General features: G+C 36.4%; 1 protein-coding gene across 4 annotated transcripts in view; it reads left to right on the top strand.

Moving 5' to 3' along the window:
• The window catches only part of PHKA1 (phosphorylase kinase regulatory subunit alpha 1), a 132,560-nt gene that overhangs the window by 7,935 nt on the left and 101,623 nt on the right, over window positions 1-23,002 (top strand). For all 4 annotated transcript variants that reach the window (XM_016943718.4, XM_024353349.3, XM_016943717.4 and 1 more), the window contains exons 3-5: window positions 757-804; window positions 10,140-10,308; window positions 21,429-21,511. In XM_016943718.4, the coding sequence (XP_016799207.1) occupies window positions 757-804; window positions 10,140-10,308; window positions 21,429-21,511 (300 nt within the window). The remainder of the gene's footprint in view (window positions 1-756; window positions 805-10,139; window positions 10,309-21,428; window positions 21,512-23,002) is intronic.

The following is a 23,002-nucleotide window of genomic DNA, read 5'->3' as shown; positions in this document are numbered from 1 at the left end:
TTTGGACTGTGAAACAGAAAGCTTTTTGGAGAAATAGAGAAACTGTTCAGTGCTATGTTCTTCCAAAACACATTTCTACCCATGCCACGATTGATGGGCCCTTTAGTGTCATGTAGTATATAGTTGGTGATCAGAATTTTGAGATGTTATGATTGGAAAACAAACTACTTTAAATTATCAAGCCCCAGTAAGAGAAATAGTGATGACTTGAAACTTAAGAATTTGTGACTTTCTTTCAAGGAAAACGGATTGAGTCAAATGAACAGATCCCCTTTATACTTATTCTTTATTAAAATTCACTTTATTCTTTAGGGGACATGTCCAGATAAATATTTCTGTGGACTCTTGAAGATAAGTCTTGGCTAGCTTAGAAAAAATGAAAGCAATGTTGTAGTGAAGTCTTTCTAGGCCATAGGATGTATTTTAGAATATCCTCAGAGCCTTAGGATTTTTGAGCTGACTTGCCCCTTTCTCCAGGTGGAATGTCCTCTAATAGGATAGTTGGCTTATTTTTACATAAACCAGTTGAAGCTTGGATGATTTTTTTGACTTGAAGGAATCATAAAGTGTAGCTTTTGATTCCACTTTTAGCTGTAATCTGCTCTTCTGTGTACCAATAAAGTAAATGTCATGTAAATAGGAACACAGGATAGGGTTACTTGTTCTCAAAAGGTCATGTACCATCTGCAGTTGCTGAGTAAGTGTTCCTGTATCTAGGGATGTTTATAACTGTCTTGTTTCCATTTATTTCTGCAGAGTGTAGTGAAGCTGATGAGAGGACTACTGCACTGCATGATCAGACAGGTATGGTATTGATAACACCCTCCTCTCTAATAAAAGCACATTGTAATAGTATCTCTACCCTTTAGGGAATGTTTATAGCTTATATTTTCTTTCAGTTTCACAAATAGTACACACTAATTTTAGAAAATTTTGAAAATTGGAGAGGGATAATGTCACCCATAATCTCACAATGTAATTACCACTGGAATGTTTCTTTCCAGTCTTTTTTGACCCTCTACAAATGATTTTCAATGTGTTTCATCATTACTGTACATGCAATTGTGTATGTAGGGTGAAAAGATGATACAGGTTTAAAAACCCTCATTTGACCAGGCACTGGTGGCTCATGCCTGTAATCCCGGCATTCTGGGAGGCCAAGGCGGATGGATTGCTTGAGTCCATAAGTTCGAGACCAGCCTGGGCAACATGGCGAAGCGTTGTCTCTACAAAAAATATAAAAATTAGCCGCGCATGGTTGTGTGTTCCTGTAGTCCCAGCTACTTGGGGTTAGCGGGGGTGAAGTGGGAGGATCACTTGAGCCTGGGAGGTCAAGGCTGCAGTGAGCCAAGATGGTGCCACTGCACTCCAGCCTGAAACCCAGTCTCAAAAACAAGTAAACAAAATGCACACACACACACACACACACACATGCACATACACAAAACCCTCATTTGAAACCCTTGGGACCATCAACTTTAGAATTTAAAGTTTTTCAGATTTTAAAAAGGCAGTACAGTGCATACTCCTGCCAACCTTTAATTATATGGTGTATGGTATATATACACCACATATTACCTTATGCCTTCTGCGGGTCTAGAACAGCACTCTATAATCAGAAACATTAATATCTCTGTAGGGAAACATGCAATTTCATACTAAGTAGAATAAATAAAGACTTAATTTGAATCTGGTGTTGCTAACAAATGAATTTTAATGCAAAATTTAGGGGAAAAGCCTTTTCAAAGTGTTTCAGATTTTAAGATTGGAGATAAGAAACCTTGAATTTGCATCTCCTTGCAGTAATTTGCATTTTCCTGACCTCTAGTGAAGTTGAGCATCCTTTTATGTGTAGATTGAAAATTTGCATTTCCTCATGGATGAATTGTCTGCTAAGTCCTTTGCCTATCATCTAGGTTCTCTTTCCTGCCTGTTGAAAAGTTATTGTACATTATAGACATTAGTCCTTTGTCATATGCATTGTGAATTTTTTAGCAGTCTATCATTTATTTTTGAGGCTTGTTTGTGATATTTTCGCATACAAGAGTGTTTTTACTTTAAAAAATTGTTTTATCCTAGGAGATCTTAAAGCATTTTGCCCACACTGAATCTTACCTGTCTTTTCTGAAGATCAAGATTGTGTTTTATTAGAAGAAGAAATTGAGGCCCGGATTGCTAAAGTGACTGCCTACAGGCACAGAAGTCTATAGTAGAAGGAAATATATAGTAGATAGAAAGTAGTACATAGAAATATATGACAGATAGAAAGTCTTTGCTACTTTATTTTGTATTTTAGATATTTGCACTTTCGTTTTTTTCTTTTTAGATAGGGGTCTCACTTTGTTGCTCAGGCTGGAGTGCAGTGATATGATCATAGCTCACTCACTGCAGCCTTGGCCTCTGGGCTCAAGTGATCCCCCCACCTCAGCCTCCCGCATCACTGGGACTACAGGTGTGCACCACCATGCCTTGCTAATTAAAAATTTTTTTTTGTAGGGATGGAATCTCACTATGTTGCCCAGGCTGGTCTCAAACTCCTGGGCTCAAGCGATCCTTTCACCTTGGCCTCCTAAAATGCCAGGATTATAGGCATGAGCCACCTTGCCTGGCCAATATTTGAACTTTCTACCTTACCAAATAGGTTTAAGGTCACTAATTTCAGGAACCAAATTTAAGGTATAACGGTTACTGTCATACATCAGAGGCATTAATTATCAAATTTAAATTTCAGGAACTAAGTCTTTCAGTTGTCCTTTGCACAGTATTTCCCTTCTGACTTCTAGTTTTAGCTTTCTGTTTTGAACCCAGGAAATCTGAGACAGATCTCAGTTAATTTAGAAAGTTTATTTTGCCAAGGTTGAGGACCCACCCATGACACAGCCTCAGGAGGTCCTGAAGACATGTGCCCAGGGTGATTGGGGCACAACTTGGTTTTATACATTTTAGGGAGACATGAGACATCAATCAATATATGTAAGAAGTATATTATATTAGTTCCATCCAGAAAGGGTGAGACAACTGAAAGCAAGGCCTCCCTCCACTATGGGCTTCCAGGTCACAGGTAGGTAAGAGACAGATGGTTGCATTCTCTTGAGTTTCTGATAAGTCTTTCCAAAGGAGGCAATCAGAATATGCATCTATCTCTGTGATCAGAGGGATGACTTTGAATAGAATGGGAGGCGGATTTTCCCTGAGCAGTTCCCAGCTTGTAGGGGCCCAAGTTATTTTCCTTTCACATCCCCCCACCTTTGTTTTTTCAAATCTTTTGGAGAAAGCATTTTACAAGAAAATGAATCTCTGATCTCAGGTTTCGCCTGATCTCTCATGAGTAGGACAGTTTATTTCTAGATGGGTAGGTCCCAAAAGCTCATTTTTAGCAGGTTGTGAAGTCTCATATCCTGTGAAGAGAAAATGGGGGGAGGTAAGGGAGAAAAAACAATAACAAACAAAAGAACAATCCTGGAAAAATCAGTATAGGCCCTATTACTCTGAAGTCCATACATTATTAGGCAGGTATGAAAGTGGCTTATGAATGTAAATAGGTTACTGTTGTTTTTTGAGATGAAGCCTCTTTCTGTCACCCAGGCTGGAGTGCAGTGGTGTGATCTCGGCTCACTGCAACCTCCGCCTCCCGGGTTCAAGTGATCCTCCTGCCTTAGCCTCCTGAGTAGCTGGGATTACAGATGTGCGCCATCACACTCAGCTAATTTTTGTATGTTTTTAGTAGATATGGGGTTTCACCATGTTGGCCAGGCTGGTCTCAAACTCCTGACCTCAAGTGATCCACCAGCCTCGGCCTCCCAAAGTGCTGGGATTACAGGCATAACCCACCGTGCTGGCCAATTACTGTTATTTTTTTCTGAAGTTTGAGTTGTCTGGCTTTAGTTCCCAGGGTTTTAAGAAAGCACAGCTGAGTTTTCAGGGACTCCAAATTAGGAAAAATGGGGGAAAAAAAGGAAGGAAAAAGTTGAAAACATTATTTTGAAGACTTGTAGCCAAAAAAAATTAGAATTCCATCCAAACTGTAGAAACTAATAAAAATTGAAACAAAAATTAGGCAAGACTAGAATCTAACAATGGGTGTCCTATCGTTTTGAAATACAATTTTTTCTCTCTCTGGTTTCCCCTTTTACTAAAGACAAATCATGGTAGGACTGGTTTGCTTATTATACTTGGCCTAATTATTTGTATACAGTGCAGCAAGAATAATTATTTTTTACATAGGCTTTTAAATGGGCTTTGATGGAATTTTGTTCCATAGGAGGAATCTCAGATAAGATTTTTTTCTTGAGATGGAGTCTTGCTCTGTCACCCAGGCTAGAGTGCAGTGGCACGATCTCAGCTCACTGCAACCTCCACCTCCTGGGTTCAAGTGATTCTCCTGCCTCAGCCTCCCGAGGAGCTGGGATTACAGGTGCCCACCACTGTGCCCAGCTAATTTTTGTATTTTTAGTAGGGACGGTGTTTCACCATGTTGGCCAGGCTGGTCTCGAACTCCTGACCTCATGATCCACCTGCCTCAGCCTCCCAAAATGCTGTGATTATAGGCGTGAGCCACCACACCCAGCCATTAGTTAAGACTTCTTGAAAGCCGAGCCCAGCCATGAATTTATGCCATCAAATATCTATGAGTTGTTTGAATTTCTCCTCCTCTTGAGGTTCCAAGATAAACCTGAGGCTTCTGTGCCTGTCGGAAAGTGACATTCTTTACTTACCAAGGGTCAGAAACTCTATATGTCGTCTGTGTACATGAAATATGAGGCCAGTTTTTCCAAGGGCTTTATTGGCTTCACAAGTCAAGTTTGATTCTTTAAAGGAAAGCACACCATTCCAGTCAAAGCCTTGGTAAAATTACCAGTTTCTCCAACTGTGTCCTGTTACAAATGAAAACAGATTCTTATTGCACTTACGCAAATAACTGTATTGCCATAAGTTAAGAATACTCACAAATAGTTTCCAAATTCTAGAGAAAATCAGGTAGAGAGAAATAAATATGCTCCAAATCTTGTTTATGGCAGTATACTAAATTGTTAAAAGCTGTCAGTAGCTCAAAAGAAAAGTTTTAAGTATCTGAAAAACAAAACAAAGGATCAGCAAACATTTTAAGCAAAAAGTCCAAAAAATTAGTTCAGTCCATGCAGTTATTTCTTGTTGTGCTTGATATTCATGAACATTTTAGTTCTCCATGAGTCCTGGAAATTTTTCCTCTATTCTGATGTCACAATCTTCAAAAGTTATCAGAAACCTGCATTTAAGAGCACCTATTGGAATTTTATAGCTGATTATAAAACTGTCTTCTAAAAAGGACCAAAACAAGACAACAATTGTCCATGGATGAAAAAAAAGTTTTAAGGCAGCCATAATCAAAAGACACAATTGACAAAGAAATTTGTTACCTCTGTGGCACACAATAATTTTAACATAACAATTAGGAATATTACTGATAATGTACACTAAGTTATATTAGAATTTCAGGAGTTTCTCATAATTTTGGAACACATACCAATAACATATTTATACAAATACAGCCCAAAGAAAACCAAACAACATTTCATATTTGACAGTGCTTCCTGTATAATTTTTATACCAAATAAGCCAAATTATGACATTTTTGGACTTCAGGGAACCTAATGTCTTAAAGGATTAATTAGGTTAGAAAAAGACATAATTTATAATTTGATTTTGGAAAATTTGTCAAATATAAAAGTTTGAAACGCTTGATATTACAAAAGAATATTACAGGTCATTGTTTAACCAAAGTGATAATTCAAGGACTTCAAAAAAGTGAAAACCTTAATTCTTTGAGAGAAGAGACTTAATTTTCTAAACAAGAAGCCCTAATAAAAACAGCATGAAGCCAATTACATTTGTTTTTCAAAATTTTGTAAACAATCTATAAAGTTTAACCTTGATTATAAAATATAACTTCCATAAGGCTTTTATAACCTTTATTAAGGAGTTGGAGGAGTTGGTTAATGCTTTAAGAAAAACCTGTTAATCTGACACAGGGGTCCATATACTGGTTTTGCATCAGTGTGCCTTTCATACTAATGATTAATTTATAGAGAAACTGAACTTATTTTATCTTTAAAAATTGGCCTTTACAATCTGTGCCCTGTCTTCTTCCACGATAGTCGCTGGCTCATGAGGAATCAAATAGCTTTAATTGTTTTTTGCCCTGTATTTCAGGAATGCAGTTTATTTTGATTGGCATCTTCCATGGGGCCTGAAGATGAGGCTTTAATTGCTGTTAGTGTTTAAGATTTAGCAGGACTTGATGTCCTTTTTAGACCCAGGAGTTAAAGCCCTCTAACTCAATGTCACAAGGACTTTAAAAGCCCATATAGGAAGATACATGGATGTAATAACCTTAGTTTAAAAAATTTTTTTTTTGTTAATCTCAGTTTTTTTCCTAAGCAAAACCAAAACTTAATAATAATATTTGGACTTTCTGGTTTGTCCTGAACATCCCTCTTTTTTTTTTTTTTTTTTTTTTTTTTTTGAGATGGAGTCTTGCTCTGTGGCCAGGCTAGAGTGCAGTGGCGCGATCTCGGCTCACTGCAACCTCCACCTCCTGGGTTCAAGCAATTCTCCTGCCTCAGCCTCCTGAGTAGCTGGGACTACAGGCGCACGCCACCACACCCAGCTAATTTTTTTTTGTATTTTTAGTAGAGATAGGGTTTCACCATGTTGGCCAGGATGGGCTCGATCTCTTGACCCCCTGATCCACCTGCCTCGGCCTCCCAGAGTGCTGGGATTACAGGCATGAGCCACTGCGCCTGGCCTCTTTATTCTTATAACTTTCTTTACATCTCCTTTTGTTTCCTGGTTGTTTTTACCTTGTTTTATACATAACCTTTAAATAAGCTTTGAATTAGACAAAACTTGTTCACCTTTTATTTTTTAGCAAGAATGTTTTCCTAAAATATATATTTATTGGAAAATACCCAAATAATTAAATATCTATTATTTAATATAACTTTATATCCTAAATTATGACCAGTTTTTCTGCAAGTACTTATCCTATTACATTTACGTAATTATTTTAATTGTTTTACCCTGATTATTTATGAAAACTGTGATAGTCGTGATTTAAAGTTATGAAACTGCCATTGAAAATTATGACTGAGACAGTGAAAAAAGATTTGACCTAACTGACTCCATCTTGCTCTTAGCCCCAAGCCGTCCTTGTTCACTCCTGGGCATAGGCCAAACTAACTTTGGGAGGAATTTAGCTTATAGATTAGCTTTGAAACAAAGAGAATAACAGTCCTTTCCCAAAACAAACCTCCTTATTGTCTGTGCATACTGCCTAAAGCCACAGGATTCGAAGTTACGGTAATATTACTAAATTCAAGATGCAGCTATTTTCATTAAGCCCATATCAATGTCTTATTTATTAAAAATTACACAAGCAAAGAATCGTTCTGTTTTGGGCTGGGCTTATAGTTTGTAACCCCTATGCCAAATTTTGACACCTGATAGTATTTGGCAGGGATAAGTATGAAATTGCTTGATTCATAAATGTAAAACAAAAGAATGTATACTGGCAAATCTTAAGACATTTCTAATATTACTTTACCAAATAATTTTAAAACTAGCTTATTTATTACAGATTTTACTTAAGTTACATAAACTTCAAAAAGCATTTGACAATTCTTTTTTAGTATCTGATTTAAATGCTTTTATTTTTCTTTAAGCCAATTAATTAGATCTCTTATATATGTTTAGTAGTGAAACAGTGTGTACACAACACATAAATACATATAAGGACACATTAGGCATGCCAATGGATTTATAAAGACCCCCTCTTTTTTTTTTTCTTAGATTTTCATATTCTTGATAACCTGTTTCACAACCCTACACAGTTGTCAGCTAAACAGCTTTAAATTTGCACATTGAAGGAAACAGTTCAGGTGAAATCAAATAGCAAAATTTACATCATAATGTACAGAGAGAAAGGTCTGGTGGTGCAGAACTACAGGGAGATGCTTTTACAGTGCACTTAAAAAAAATTTTTTTTTTTTGAGACAGAGTCTCGCTCTGTCACCCAGGCTGGAGTGCAGTGGCGCAGTCTCGGCTCATTGTAACCTCCACCTCCCAGGTTCACACCATTCTCCTGCCTCAGCCTCCCGAGTAGCTGGGACTACAGGCACCCGCCACCATGCCCGGCTAAGTTTTTGTATTTTTAGTAGAGACAGGGTTTCACCGTGTTAGCCAGGATGGTCTCGATCTCCTGACCTCGTGATCCACCCGCCTCGGTCTCCCAAAGTGCTGGTATTACAGGCGTGAGCCACCGCACCCAGCCAAAATTTTTTTAAACAGAGACATTTCTGAGTGTCTTCCTTAAAAACCCAAGTGTAGCCTCTGTTGCGATAACTATTTTAGTCAAAAAATCAGGTGAAAACAGAATTCAGTCAACTGAGAAGAAAAAAAAAAAACTTTTGCTCAAAAAAAAGACAAGGTCTTAGGAGACCTTGTTTTTTTTTTTCTCAAAGAAAAAACAACCTCAAAACATGAAGGCCTTTTAAATACAAACATGCCCACATGCACACATATACACACACATCTTGGATGTTAACCTTTTAATTAAGCTGACTTTTAACCTTTGAGCTCTTTTAAAAAAAATGTTTTAAAATCTTATTACTGTATTTCAGCTAGGACAAAATGCTGCTAAACTAACAATCATCACACAAATTCTATGATTTCTGAGCACTCTTAAGTGTAAGCAGAATTTAACACCAGCTGGTTGTTAATGCTAACTTCAGTCATTTAAAAAGAATTTTCAAGACAGAATCCCAAACCAGTTTCTTACATAATGATGGGTCTCAGGCTGTAGACTGCTCTCTACGGTCCTAGAAACAGGAAAAACAAAAACAAAACTCATCTTCCCTGTTAGAAGCGTGTTCAAACTCCATAAAGGAGTTACCTGCCTTGCATCGACATGGAGGCAGGAAAACTTGCTTTCCTTGTGTTGGAAGCAAGTAAAACTCCAAAAAAAGAGGAGTTGTAACAGCAAAATAAGCTTTAGATCTCAACCAAATTTTGAGAGATCAGGGATTCTGTTGAGGGGGTGCTCTCAGGCCTCAGCAAATTGTCCTGTTGGTTTGAGCCATCAAGTTAGCTCATGCTGGTACCAAGCACCAACAGGAGATTTGTCAAAGGTCAGGGGCATCTCCACTCAGAATCCACCCCACCTTGAGGTTACCAAAATGTGAACCCTGAAAATCTGAGACAGGTCTCAGTTAATTTAGCAAGTTTATTTTGCCAAAGTTGAAGATGCGCCCGTGACACAGCTTCAGGAGGTCCTGAGGACCTGTGCCCAAGATAGTTGGGGCACAGCTTGGTTTTATACATTTTTGAGAGACATGAGACATCAATCAATATATGTAAGAAGTACATTAGTTCAGAAAAGCTGAGACAACTCAAAGCAATGCCCCACAAATGGGGGCTTCCAGGTCACAGGTTGGTGAGAGACAGATGGTTGCATTCTCTTGAGTTTTTGGTAAGTCTTTCCAAAGGAGGCAATCAGAATATGCATCTGTCTCTGTGAGCAGAGGGATGACTTTGAATAGAATGGGAGGCAGATTTTCCCTGAGCAATTCTTAGCTTGAAGGGGCCCAAGATATTTTCCTTTCAGACTGTCATACCTTTACTCCCTCACTCTATGTGTCTCTCAGCAGCTCTTTTCATTACTCCTTCAAAATATATCCTCTTATTCTAATTTACTTCGAAATTTCTACCTCAGTTTCAGGAACAAATGTATCTTTTCACATTCAGTTACCTCTTACTAAGCTGTTCTCACTCAAGCACTCTGAATCTCAGTTTATATCTACAGTGTGCAGTGTGGCAAAGCAACCATATGAAGAGTAAACAAGAGGCAATGAATAGGAAAGAGCTGTTTTTGACTATTTGGTATTATTTTCTGATTAAATCACCTAAATTGAAAAACAACAATAACAGACTTTCCAGTTATATTAGTGCGGGGAAAAACAGGTAACGAGTATTTTAAATATTCACAATTGCCTGAAGATAGTGTATCTTCACATTGCAATAATGTATGTTAGAGTATTACAGAAGTGTGGCATATGGGTTGATTTTTCAGTATATCCTTCTTTTAATGTTTTTGTTCTTTTCAGGTGGATAAAGTAGAATCCTTCAAATATAGTCAGAGTACTAAGGATAGCCTCCATGCAAAGTACAACACCAAAACCTGTGCCACTGTAGTGGGTGATGATCAATGGGGACACCTGCAGTTGGATGCTACCTCTGTGTACCTGCTCTTCTTAGCCCAAATGACTGCCTCAGGTCAGTACAAGGAGAGAAGTGCTGGGAGCCCCTGAGCATGGAGTCTGGGGTACTAATTAATATTCTTTTAAATTGAGAACCGGGAAGGCTGGGGTAGATCTTCATGAAACAGGTATTTTTTATTATTTATTAATTCTCAGATATCATGAGATGGCAAAGAAGGGCTAGGTTTCATTGCTTGTTCTCATTACAGTACATTGACAAGCCTGCCAGTTAGTATAAATACAAACTCAATCACCTACTTTATGCTACTCTTTATGAATATATTATAAACAAGGCATCTGTCTATAGGCATCTAAATTATATTAAGAAAATTAACTTAGGAATCAGAATCCAAATTTTTTAATTATTGAATACTATATCCTTTTCAGATGGTTCTCAATTTATTAATTTTGGATGCTTTACCTGAGAAAGGGAAATGTAAGAAACAACTTAATTTCCTTTTATTTTTCCTAAATTGGGGGAGGGCCATGTATCCGATTATACCTAGTTTATAAAAGTAATGGGACCTTTGCCAGAGCTTCCTAAACTAATGTACTTCTCAAAATACCATATTTTTGACATTTTAATTTCTTCATCTTCCAATCCGGTTATTGAGATCCTTGGTACTAAGGGCATCCAGGGTGGGAATTCCCTCAAAATACTCTTCTTCTCCTTTTTTAATAGAAATAAATATTTGATGATAAACCTTTCCTTTATTTCCTCTAGAACACACAGCTGAGAAGCTGAATAGCCTTTTCTTAAAAGTATGAACTGGCTACCCAGATATGTCCTCCTGTTGTAGGGGAGGTTTCTTCCTGAATAAATGTATTTTTAGGTTTAATTTATTTAAATAGAATGACAACTATAACTCTATTTCTAATAATACTTTAATACCAATTCTGGAGTTATGTCTACAAATAACAATGTCTGAATATCTCTTGTAGTTTTTCATTTTGAGTCCAGAATGCAAGCAGAAATGTATCAAAGAGGCTTATAGGAGACATAGCCATTCATTCAACAAATGTTTATTGATTCCTGACTTAACATTTGATTTTCAGCTCAATCAGCAGAGTTTGATAGGTACTTGGAATAAGGTAGATATTATTTGATCAGGCCTTTGAGGAATAAGTAGAAATTTACAAATCAGAGAAGGGAAGGGAATAGCATGAATATAACATGGAAATTTGAAAGGTACTGGCCATCAAGGTAAGGCTGGATATCTTCTATGGTTAGAGTATAACATGCATCTGGAAAAATGACAAACTGTGAAACTAGAAGGTTGGGACTAGCTATTCGAGGGCCTGTGTACCATGCCATATAGTTTGCAGTTTAGGCCATCATCAGTAGCGAGTCATTCAAGGTAAATAATCAAGGAAGTTTCAGATGATTCACTTCAGTAGCAGGAAGATAGATTGGATAGGAAAGAAGGTTAAGATGGCAGACTAGTTAGGAAGTTAGTGAAATACTTTAAGGCAAGATTGATACAGAATTTATGTAAGGCAGTTACCTTGAGAATGAAAGGGCATATGTGAGATGTAAGTGGTAGTATGCAAGATCTTCACAGAGTATTTAGCAATGCTCTACACATTTTTGAATACACAAATCTCCACCTTGGTTAAGAGAGGCTTAGACAGAACCTGACTGCAACTTACAGAATGGGGGCAGGAGGGGCTCCATGGAACCTCCCCCAGCAAAACAACCATAAATGTTGAAAATTATTTTTTAAAAACCAGCCACTTACATTATTGGAAATTGTCTGAAGGACATGCAGCAGGTAGAGAAACATTTACTCCAGGAAATCTACCAAGTATTGGTAAAAGCAGTGAGGGAGTGTGGCATTTGAGTCTAAATCTACTCCCTCCTCCACCCCACCTCAGCATGGCAGAAGCAATATTCAAGGCGGGTACAACCAAGAGCACAATCTCCCCAGCTAGTTCCCAGTTTAGGGACACTGTATCTCTCTGAGGGAGGTAAGGAGATACATCCTCTCCAGCTCCATGTTGCAAAAGCTAGTTCAGGCAAGAATAGCTGACAGGCCTGGAGTTCCCCTCCTCCCCAGGAAAAGGCAGGGTGAGAATGCTAGGCCCTGATTAACCTTGGCCCACTTCACTATTAGGGTGGAGGTTCCCCACTGGGAGGGGCAAACTAAGAAGATCAAAGGCTACCATCCCTTCCCAGCACTCAATTTGTAAAGCAGGAGTGTCACTCCAAAAGAAGTGGGCCACTGTTCTCACCACTAGCTCTGGAGCACTGGCACGGAAATTTTGCTGGGGAGAGAGGCAGGCTGTAAGGACACAAAGCTCTGTAGCTTTTCCCAAAGGAATTGACTTTATTTAACAGAGTGTGGAAAAGTTAAAGCCTAAAGGCAATCTCAAAAAACAATGGAGATTTGGGTTCTAAGCAATTAAGAGGAGGCTAGTAGCTCAATAAGAGCAAGAAGCTAAACCATATACTAGCTCAATGGCACATGGAACATTTTTCAGGATAGATTATATGGTATACCATAAAACTAGCCTCAATAAATTTGAAAGATTTCAAAATCACACAAAGTATGTTCTATGACCAAAGTGGAATGAAATTAGGAACAGAAAGAAACCTAGGAATCTCACAAATATATGGAAATTAAGCAATACACACCTAAATGACCAATGAGTCAAATTGAGAAAATACTTTGAGCTAAATGAAAAAGAAAATACAACATACCAAAACTTATAGGAAGCAGAGAAAACAGTGCTTAGAGGGAAGTTTATACCTGTAAACACCAATGTAAAAAAAAAAAGAAAGAAAAATCAATAACCTAACCTCCCACCTTAAGGCACTGGAAAAAGACAAGCAAACTAAACCCAAAGCAAAGAGAAAGGATGAAGTAATAAACATTACAGCAGAAATTAATGAAACAGAAAATGGAAAAAAACAATAGAGAAAATCAACAAAACCAAAAGTTCATTCTTTAAAAAGATCAACAAAATTGATAAATCTTTAGCTACATTGACCAAGAGAAAAAGAGAAGATACTCAAATTACTACAACTAGGAATAAAAGAGGGGACATCACTACAACCTTACAAAAATATAAAGAACTAAAGGGGAATACTATGGACAACTGGTTACCAAAAATTAGATAATTTTGATGAAATGGGAAAATTTCTTGAAAGATAAACTACTGAATCTGACTCAAGAAGCAAAGGAAATCTGAGTAGACTTACTACAATCGAAGAGAATTAGTAATATAAAATCTTTCCACAGAGAAGTAAGCCCGGGTGCAGATAGCTTTACTGATAAATCTACCAAATAAAGAAGAGTGAACACCAATTATTTACAAACACTTCCAAAAATAGAAGAGGTGACACTTGCAACCTCATTCTGTGAAGCCATTACTCTGATGCTAAAACCAGACAAAGATATCACAACAAAGTACAATTATAGATCAATATCTCTTATTAATATAGACATAAAAATAAACAAAATACTAGGTAACTGAATCCAGCAATATATTAACAAGTTTATATACCTTGACCAAACCATATATATTCCAGGAATGCAAGGTTGTTTTATTATCTGAAAATTAATGCAATACATCATGTCAGTGGAATAAAGGACAAAGATATATTATTGTCTCAGTAGACACAGAAAAATATTTGACAAATTCAACACCTTATCATGATAAATACTTACCAAATAAGGAATAGAGGAGAATTTTTTCAACCTGATAAATGGCGTCTTTGAAAATCCACAGCTAACATGACATTTGATGGTGAAAGAATGAATGCTTTTCCCCATAGATCAGAATAAGACAAGGACATCAACTCTTGCCACCAGTATCTAAAATTGTACTGGCAGTTTAGCAAGGGCAAATAGCCAATAAAAAGAAATAAAAGGCATCAAATAAATGAAGGAGTATAATTATCTCCATTTGCAGATTATATGTTCTTACATAGAGAAATCCTAAGGAATTCATTAAAACTCTAGAATAAACAAAGTTCAGCAAGGTAACAACGTACAAGATAAAAATGCAAAAATGAATTATGTTTCTAAACAGTAGCAGTGAATAACCAAAATGAAATTTAAAAATAATTTCTATTACAATAGGATCAAAAATGAAATAATGAGGAATAAATTTAACAGAAGAAATATAAAATTTGTACTTTGAAAGATATGAAACATTGTTGAAAGAAAGTAAATATCTAAATAAATGGAAAGACATCTATATTCAAGGATCAGAAGATTTATTGTTAATGTGGCAACATTTCCCAAATTAATCTACAGATTTAACATCAACTGACTTTGCAGAAATTGACAGGCTGTTTCTAAAATTTATATGGAAATTTAAAGGACCCAGAAGAGCTAAAACAATCTTAAAAAAGAAGAAAGTTGAAGGACTCAAATTTCCTAATTTCAAAACTTACTACAAAGCTATATTAATTAAAACAGTACAGGTACTGGCATAAGTATAGACATGTAGCTCTTTGGAATAGAATTGAGAGGTTAGAAATAAGCCATCACTTTATGCTCAGTTGATTTTTGACAAAGGTGCCAAGATAATTCAATGGGGAAAGAATACTCTCTTCAACAAATGGTGCTGGGACAACTGTATGTCCACATGCAAAAGAATGAAATTGGACTTCTTCCTCACACCATATATAAAAATTAACTCAAGGCTGGGTGCGGTGGCCCATGCCTGTAATCCCAGCACTTTGGGAGGCTGAGGTGGCAGGATCACTTAAAGTCAGGAGTTTGAGACCAGCCTGGCCAACATGGCAAAACCCCGTCTCTACTAAGAATACAAAAATTAGCCAGGCGTGGTGGTGTGTTCCTGTAATCCCAGCTACTCAGGAGGCTGAGGCAGGAGAATCGCTTGAACCCGGGAGGCGGAGGTTGCAGTGAGCCAAGATCACACCATTGCACTCCAGCCTGGGCAACAGAATGAGACTCCATCTCAAACAAACAAACAAAAAAAGAAATTAAATTAAAAAAACTAACTCAAAATAAATTGTAGGCCTAAATGTAAGAAGGAAAACTAAAACACTATATTAGTCTGCCACAACAGAATACCACAGAATAGGTGGCTTAAACAACAGAAATTTATTTTCTCACAGTTCTGGAGGCTGGAAGTCCAAGAGCAAGGCTGGCAGGGTTGGTTTCTGGTGAGGCCTCATCTTGCCTTTCAGATGGCTACCCTTTCTGTGTTTTTACATGGCCTTTTCTCTATGTGTGTGCACTCCTGGTGTGTCTTCCTCTTCTTATAAGGACGGCAGCCCTATTGGGTTAGGGCCACCCTCATGACCTCATTTATCTTCTTAATTATCTCCTTGAAGTCCCTGTCTCCAAATATAGTCATATTAGGGGTTAGGACTTCAATATACAAATTTTTGGGGGGAGGACACAATTCAATCCATAACAAACACTTAGAGAAAAATACAGGAGTAAATGTTTCTGGCCTTGGGTTAAGAAAAAGCCTCTTAGATATGGCACGAAAAGCATAAGCTACTGAAGAAAAAATAGATAAACTGGACTGTATCAAAATTAAGAACTTTTGTGCTTCAAAGGACCCCATCAAGAAACTAAAAAAGCAACCAATAGTATAGAAGAAAATATTCACAAGTCATATATCTGATAAGGTACTTGTATCTAAAAGAACTCTCAGAACTTAATATAAAAGATAAATAACCTAATTAAAAATGGTCAAAGAATCAGAATTGACATTCCTCCAAAAAGATGTTCAGATAACCAATAAGTACATGAAAGGATAGTGAACATCATTAATTTTGAAAGAAATATAGGTCCAAACCACAATGAGATACCACTTCACACCCATCAGGATGACTGTAATCAAAAAGACAGATAATAAGTGTTGCTGAGGATGTGGAGAAATTGGAACCCTCATACACTGCTGGTGGAAATGTAAAATGGTGCAGCTGCTTTGGAAAAGAGTCTGGTAGTTCCTTAAAAGGCTTAAAAAAGAGATACCATATGATCTAGCAGTTTCACTCCTAAGTATATATATACCCAAGAGAAATGAAAACATATGTTCACTCAAAAGCTTATACATTAATGTTTATAGCAGCATTACTTATGATAGCCATAAATGAAAATAACCCAAATGTTTATCAACTGATAATTGGATAAATAAAATATGATACATCTGCAAAATGGAATTTTTAAATTTTTTTTCATGTTACTGCTACCTCTCAAGATGGAATATTTTGGGCAATAAAAAATTAATTACAGGTACATGCCACAACACTGACAAACCTTGAAAATATTATGCTAAGTGAAAGAACCCAGACATAAAAGGCCACATATTGTATGATTCCATTTATATGAATGTCAACTAAGGCAAATCATAGAGACAGGAAGTAGATTAGTGATTACTTAGGCTGGGGGGCAACTGTAGAAGGGAAGTGGGGAGTGACTGCTAAGGGGCACAGGATTTCTTTTGGAGTGATGACAGTGTTCTAAAATTGATTGTGGTGATGGTCGCATAACTGTGCATACACTAAAAACCGTTGAATATATACTTCTTATGCATGCTTTTTACATATCTCAATAAGGTTGTTTCTAAAAATGAGAGAAAGGCTTAATGTTATACAGATGAGTGCAGAATATAAGTGCAATAGACCACTGATTTAGCTCCATTTCTGGAGCCCTGTATGCCTTAGTATTCTTTATATAGTCACCTTTGGTCTAATCCAGCCCTATCTCATTTTATGTGTACTCACCTCTGCATTCTTTGTTCGACAAGCAGTGTCTGGGCTCTACAGGAGGCACAGGATCCAGAGGTCCTCCATTTATGACCTTTCCTCAAGAGGCTGATCCCTTTCCTGTGGTTAACAGAGGTGTTTAAAATCACTTAATAAATTTTCAAACATCTACTGTTCAATGCTATTTAATACCGTTCAGAATACTATGTGAGATACTTTTAGTGGCTATGTGAGATAATTTTAGAAGATGCAGATATAAATAAGATGTAGTTCTTTCCTTAAAATTCAAGTACACATTTGTCTATAATACAGAGTAAAAAAATAAGTTCATAAAAGTAAGAAAAACAAAATTCTGTGAATCACAAAATAGGAGAATCAATGATAGCATCACAGAGGACATAGCATTTGAGCTGAGCCTTGAAAGAACAGTAGGATTTCAAGATGTGGAGAGACGAAGGCCATTTAAATGGAGAATATAATGAGCAAAAGGACATAAATGGTAGAAATGTCTGGCATTTGTATGATATAGCTGTGATGCAAGTCTAACAGATGAATAATACCAGTTTCATACTTTTGCCTTCTCTGTCTCTGCTCAATCGCATTGGCACACAAAGATGACAAGATAAAGCTATGAAGCTGATGTCCCATGTCACTATCATCTCTTCCCTTTACCGGCGTCTTTCCAAGAAGTTAGTGTCATTACGATTGCAAGAAAAAACACACTTTGCCACTTTGCTTCTGCAGCTTCCCTGTGCTATGGATGCTATTTTGACAGAGCCACGGATCAGGAGGAGTTTGCAATCTGATAATACCAATCATATAGTTCTTTTTAATTATAAAGTTACACAGTTCCATGATTTAAAATATATGTTAATAGATCAAAGATTTAGATGTGGCCAGGCGCAGTGGCTCAAACCTGTAATCCCAGCACTTTGGGAGGCTTAGGCGGGTGGATCACAAGGTCAGGAGTTCAAGACCAGCCTGGCCAACATGGTGAAACCCCTTCTCTACTAAACATACAAAAAAATTAGCCGGGCATGGTGGTGGGTGCCTGTAATCCCAGCTACTCAGGAGGCTGAGACAGGAGAATCACATGAACCTAGGAGGCAGAGGTTGCAGTAAGCCAGGATCATGCCACAGCACTCCAGCCTGGGCAACAGAGCGAGACTCTGTCTCAAAAAAAAAAAAAAAAGTTTCTGATAATAAAAAAATACTATAAACAAGTCCAAATTCCAACAAACTAGCAAAAATACTTGCAACACATATGATGTGCAACGGACTAATTTCCTTAATATTTGTTAAAATATCAATAATAGAGAAAGAAGTTTTTTTTTAAAGTTTAATGCTGAGCAAATACACACACACACAAACACACACACACAATGTTTGTGTGAACCACAGAAAAGGGGAAGCAATGACAGCATCACAGAGGAGATAGCATTTGAGCTGGAACTTGAAAGAACAGTGAGATTTCATGGTATGGGAAGGAAGTGAAGGCCGTATGAATGGAGATTCTGAGCAAAAGGACATAAGTGGTAGAAATATGTGGCATTTGTATGGTATAGCTGTGATACAAATCTAAGAGATGAATAAGGCCAGTTTCATACTTCTGCCTTCTCTCAGCCTCTGATTTCTATTGAATTGCCAGTCTTTCTGGCAATATATACTTACAATGCATACTTTTTATGTATCTCAATAAAGTTTTTAAAAATGACAGAGAATGAGGCTTAATATTATACAGATGGTACATGTATATATATGTATATACCAAGACCATACATATACCATTTTATATATATATACTAAGACCATACATATATGAAGACTGGTATATGTATGTACCAGGAAGACCAGCAATTCAGTAAAAATCTGAAGGACATGACCAAACAGTTCATAGGAAAAGAAATATGAAACACAGATAGCTTATAAATATATCAAAAGATTTACAACCTTACTCATAATAAAAAACTGGAAATTAAACTACAAGGAGCTTCTATTTCTTATCCACCAAAGTGAGACAAAGATTAAAAATTTTTTTTAGAGCCTGTGTTTGCAAAGATGTAGGGAAACAGGCAGTCAGTGTTGGTATATAAACTGTAGAATTTCTTTGAAGAATAACTTGGAGATGATTATCAAAATTTAATATACATGATGAAGTATTTAGAGGGAAGTGTACGGATATCTGCAGCTTACTCTGAAATGTATCAAAAAGGAAGATGGATAGATATATGATGAACAAAGTATACTAAAATGTTAATGGTGGAGTTCAGATGGTGAGTATACAGGGGTCCTCTGTAAAATTGTTCCATATTTTTCTGTTTGTTTCAAAGTGTTCATAATAAAACATTGGAAAATAATATGCATACATCTTTGGGTCAGCAATTCCAAGAATCTGCCCTGATATACTGGCACATGTGCGTAAAGATATATTTCCACAAATACTCATTGCAACATTGTAGTGAGGAAAGATTTGATACAACCGAAATGTCCTTCAGTAGGGAACTGGTTACATGAGTAACCGTTCAGTGAAATGTTCTGTAGCTATTAAAAAAATGAGACAGATGTATTTGAAATTATCTCCAAGTTACTTATATATGAAAAAGCAAAATGCAGTATAATATACAGTACTACCCTTTGTGTAATGTTTGTACATGCATAATATATCTCTGAAAGGATACAGATGAAACTGGTAAAACAGGTTTCTCCAGAGAGATTTGGCAGTGGTGAAGGTGATGTGGTTCTGGGTAGGAGGAAGACTCACTGGTTATCCTTTGGCACAGTTTGATTTTTTTCGTGAAAGAGTATTACTAAGTGCTGACTTACAAAGGGCATGTTAGGTCTTAGAATTCTTTCTGAACTGGAATGGGTGTTCAGGATATTCACAATGGAGTTCATTTGAAAGCTGACATTAAGAAACATTTGACAGTCATTTTACATCATGCTTCTAAGAATGTGAGAGGACTTTTTCCATTCTCAAGTCCTTTTAAGGAAGTTTTTTTCATCTAGATCTAATTGCTCTAGATATGCCCACTGTTCAGCAAACTAGAATTTCTTGGCTTTTTCTGGCTAACACAACTACATAGCTGGCACATGTACTCATTTCCATTAAACCAACACATCTGTTTTTGTGACAAATGCGAACAAAAAATGTTTTGTTTAAATAGAATAGCCTCCACCAAGTAAATATGAGAAGCTTAAAAGTTTAGTCTCTATAGCTAACCCGATGTTCACTTTTTCCTCCTGTTTGTTATAGACCAGAAAGGAAAAATTAGCTTCCTGATTTTTAAATTCTGAAATGATTTCTTAGTTTAGAATCAAATAGTCCAAACCAAGTCTTTAATATGTAAACAGTAATATTTATTGTTATAAAAGAGGTATATTAAAAGTTAACTGCTTAGTAAATTTTACGTGTATAAAAACTTTTAGTGCTCAGGATTAAGTAATTTTGTATAAAATTTTATGAAATATATCCTGCAGTTTTCTGATTTATTATGATTTTGCTTTTTAATATAACTTTAAATTACAAAAAATTACAAAAGTAGCACCTGTTTCTTGTAGAATACTGTAAAATTGCAAAAATGTCCAGAAAAGATAAAATAAAACTACCTTGAATCTCACCACCAAAGATGACTGCTATTAACTAACATCCTCCTGGTTATATATTTGTGTAGTTCTGTATGTTTGAGGGGGGAGATATAAAGAGAGGAGTTTTTAAGCAAAGATGGATCATATTATACATATTAGGAGGCAGTATAGCATCTTACCTCCTAATGAAACTGCATTCAGCATTCTCTGAAATGAAACTGAAATCAACAGTCAATTGAGTCCCGGTTCCACTATTTGTTAGTTACATGACCTTAGGAAAATTTTTAACTCCTTTAAGCCTCATGGAGAAAATAGAGGTGCTTACCTCTTAGGGTGGTTGTTGAAAAAATTAAATGGATAATTCATGTAAAACATTCTGTGTGTAAGTTATAATATCTTTGTATGGCTTACATTTAGAATAATTATCATTTTTACTTAAAAATGCAATTTAAGTCCTTTTTAAAATCATAATTTTATCTATTTCTTGCTTAGTATTTAGACCCCTTCCAGCTCAGTTTTGAAATATTTGTCTTTTATTCCCCAAGTGCTTAGGTTTGTACATTTAAGCATATTATAAATTAGTTACCTATAGAATCAGATTTTACTTTTTGGTAAAATCTGTAAAAGTTAAAATTCTTCCATGTTGAAATATGCTTATATCTCGCTTAGTTGGAGACTAGCCTAGGACTTGTTTGTGGTCTTGTTTTTATAGTTTAAGATCAAAGTGCCTTCCATTGTTCCTAGGCAGGAGTAGGATTGCTTGGGATTAGTGAGATCACTTAGTCACTATGGCTGCCTATAAAGCTTATAGTGATAATTGACCAGTTCTGTATCTTTATTCCCTCTTTCCTCAGGACTCCATATCATCCACAGCCTAGATGAAGTCAATTTCATACAGAACCTTGTGTTTTACATTGAAGCTGCATATAAAACTGCTGTAAGTACTGATTTTAGAATGGATTTTAGACATATGATGTTTTTGTTTTCTAAATACTGGTCAACTCAGTTGTTTTCTTAATGCTACTGCTCATAGTGAACCAACCTAAAAGGCTTCTGGCAGAAATTGTCTTTAGCCTCTTTCTTTATTAAGACCTGTCATCCTGTGTCTTCTCTTCAAGGGGGTTACAGAGACAAGAGGGTCAGGATGCTATACTTTCATTCCTTTCAAACTCTGTGATATCTCATGGTATGTATTTGGCAATGTGGGCTAAATTGTGGTCTTATTTTAATGATTTAAGTTCTTAAGAGCAAGATAGCTAGGTTGTATTGTGGGTCAGTTAGCTACTTAGAAATAAAATTTAGTCATGTTTGTAATATTATCTGTAGGTGTTGATTCAGTGCTTACAGTGCAAATAAGTTATTTTTCCTTACAACTACCATATGAGGTAGGTTTCTGTTAAATCATAATATATTTAACATCTTCTCTGTATAAAATGTTAAGTTAGACACTATACAGGAATGTGATTTTTTTCTTCTTCAGTCTAACATAGACAACTTTTCTTTGTTGTTCATTGAAGCTTTATTCATAATCTCCAAAACTGGAAATAACCCAAATATCTATCAACAAGTAAATGGATAAACAAACTGTGGTATATCCATAAAATAGAATACTACTCATCAATAAAAAAGAATGAACTGTTGATTCATGCATCAGTGGGTGAATCTCAAAGGCATTATGCTTAGTGAAAGAAGTTAGACAAAAAATGTACAGACTGTATGATTCTACTCACATAAAATTCTAGAAATCTATAGTGACAGAAAGCAGATCCATGATTGCCTCAGGAGAGGAGCAGAGGGAGAGATAAATTACAGAAGAGTATGAGGAGACTTTTGGAAATTTTACAAATATTCATTATTATGATGATAGTTTCACGCATGAAAACATCAAAATTAATCAAGTTGTACACTTTAAATATGTGCAGTTCTTTGTATATCATTTATACCTCCATAAAAATACAAAAGTTGTTATTATTTGTTGAATCTGTGTTTCCATTTCTGTTTCTGTTTTTGTCTGTTGCCCAGGCTGAAGTGCAGTGGCACGATCGTGGCTCACTGCAGCCTCAAACTCCCAGGCTCAGGTGATCCTCCCACCTCAGCCTCCTGAGTAGTTGCGACTAAAGGTATACGCCACCACATCCGGCTAATTTTTGTATTTTTTATAGAGACGAGGTTTCGCTATGTTGCCCAGGCAGGTCTCAAACTCCTTGACTCAAGCAATTCACCCTCCTAGGCCTCTCAAAGTGCTAGGATTACAGGCATGAGCCACCACACCTGGCCTGTTTTCCACTTCTTACTAACCACCCTCCTCCTTTGTGACCAACACATTATTTTTTATTTCTGTTAATTGGACAGTTATCTTTTAAGTATATTTAAATAAAAATTAGAAATTCATTTACCATTTCTGGTGTACTTCTTTTCTTCATGTAGA

Source organism: Pan troglodytes, chromosome X, assembly GCF_028858775.2.
Source record: "Pan troglodytes isolate AG18354 chromosome X, NHGRI_mPanTro3-v2.0_pri, whole genome shotgun sequence".
In the NCBI taxonomy this organism is placed as follows: Eukaryota; Metazoa; Chordata; class Mammalia; order Primates; family Hominidae; genus Pan; species Pan troglodytes.
This window is presented reverse-complemented; position numbering and strand designations above follow the sequence as displayed.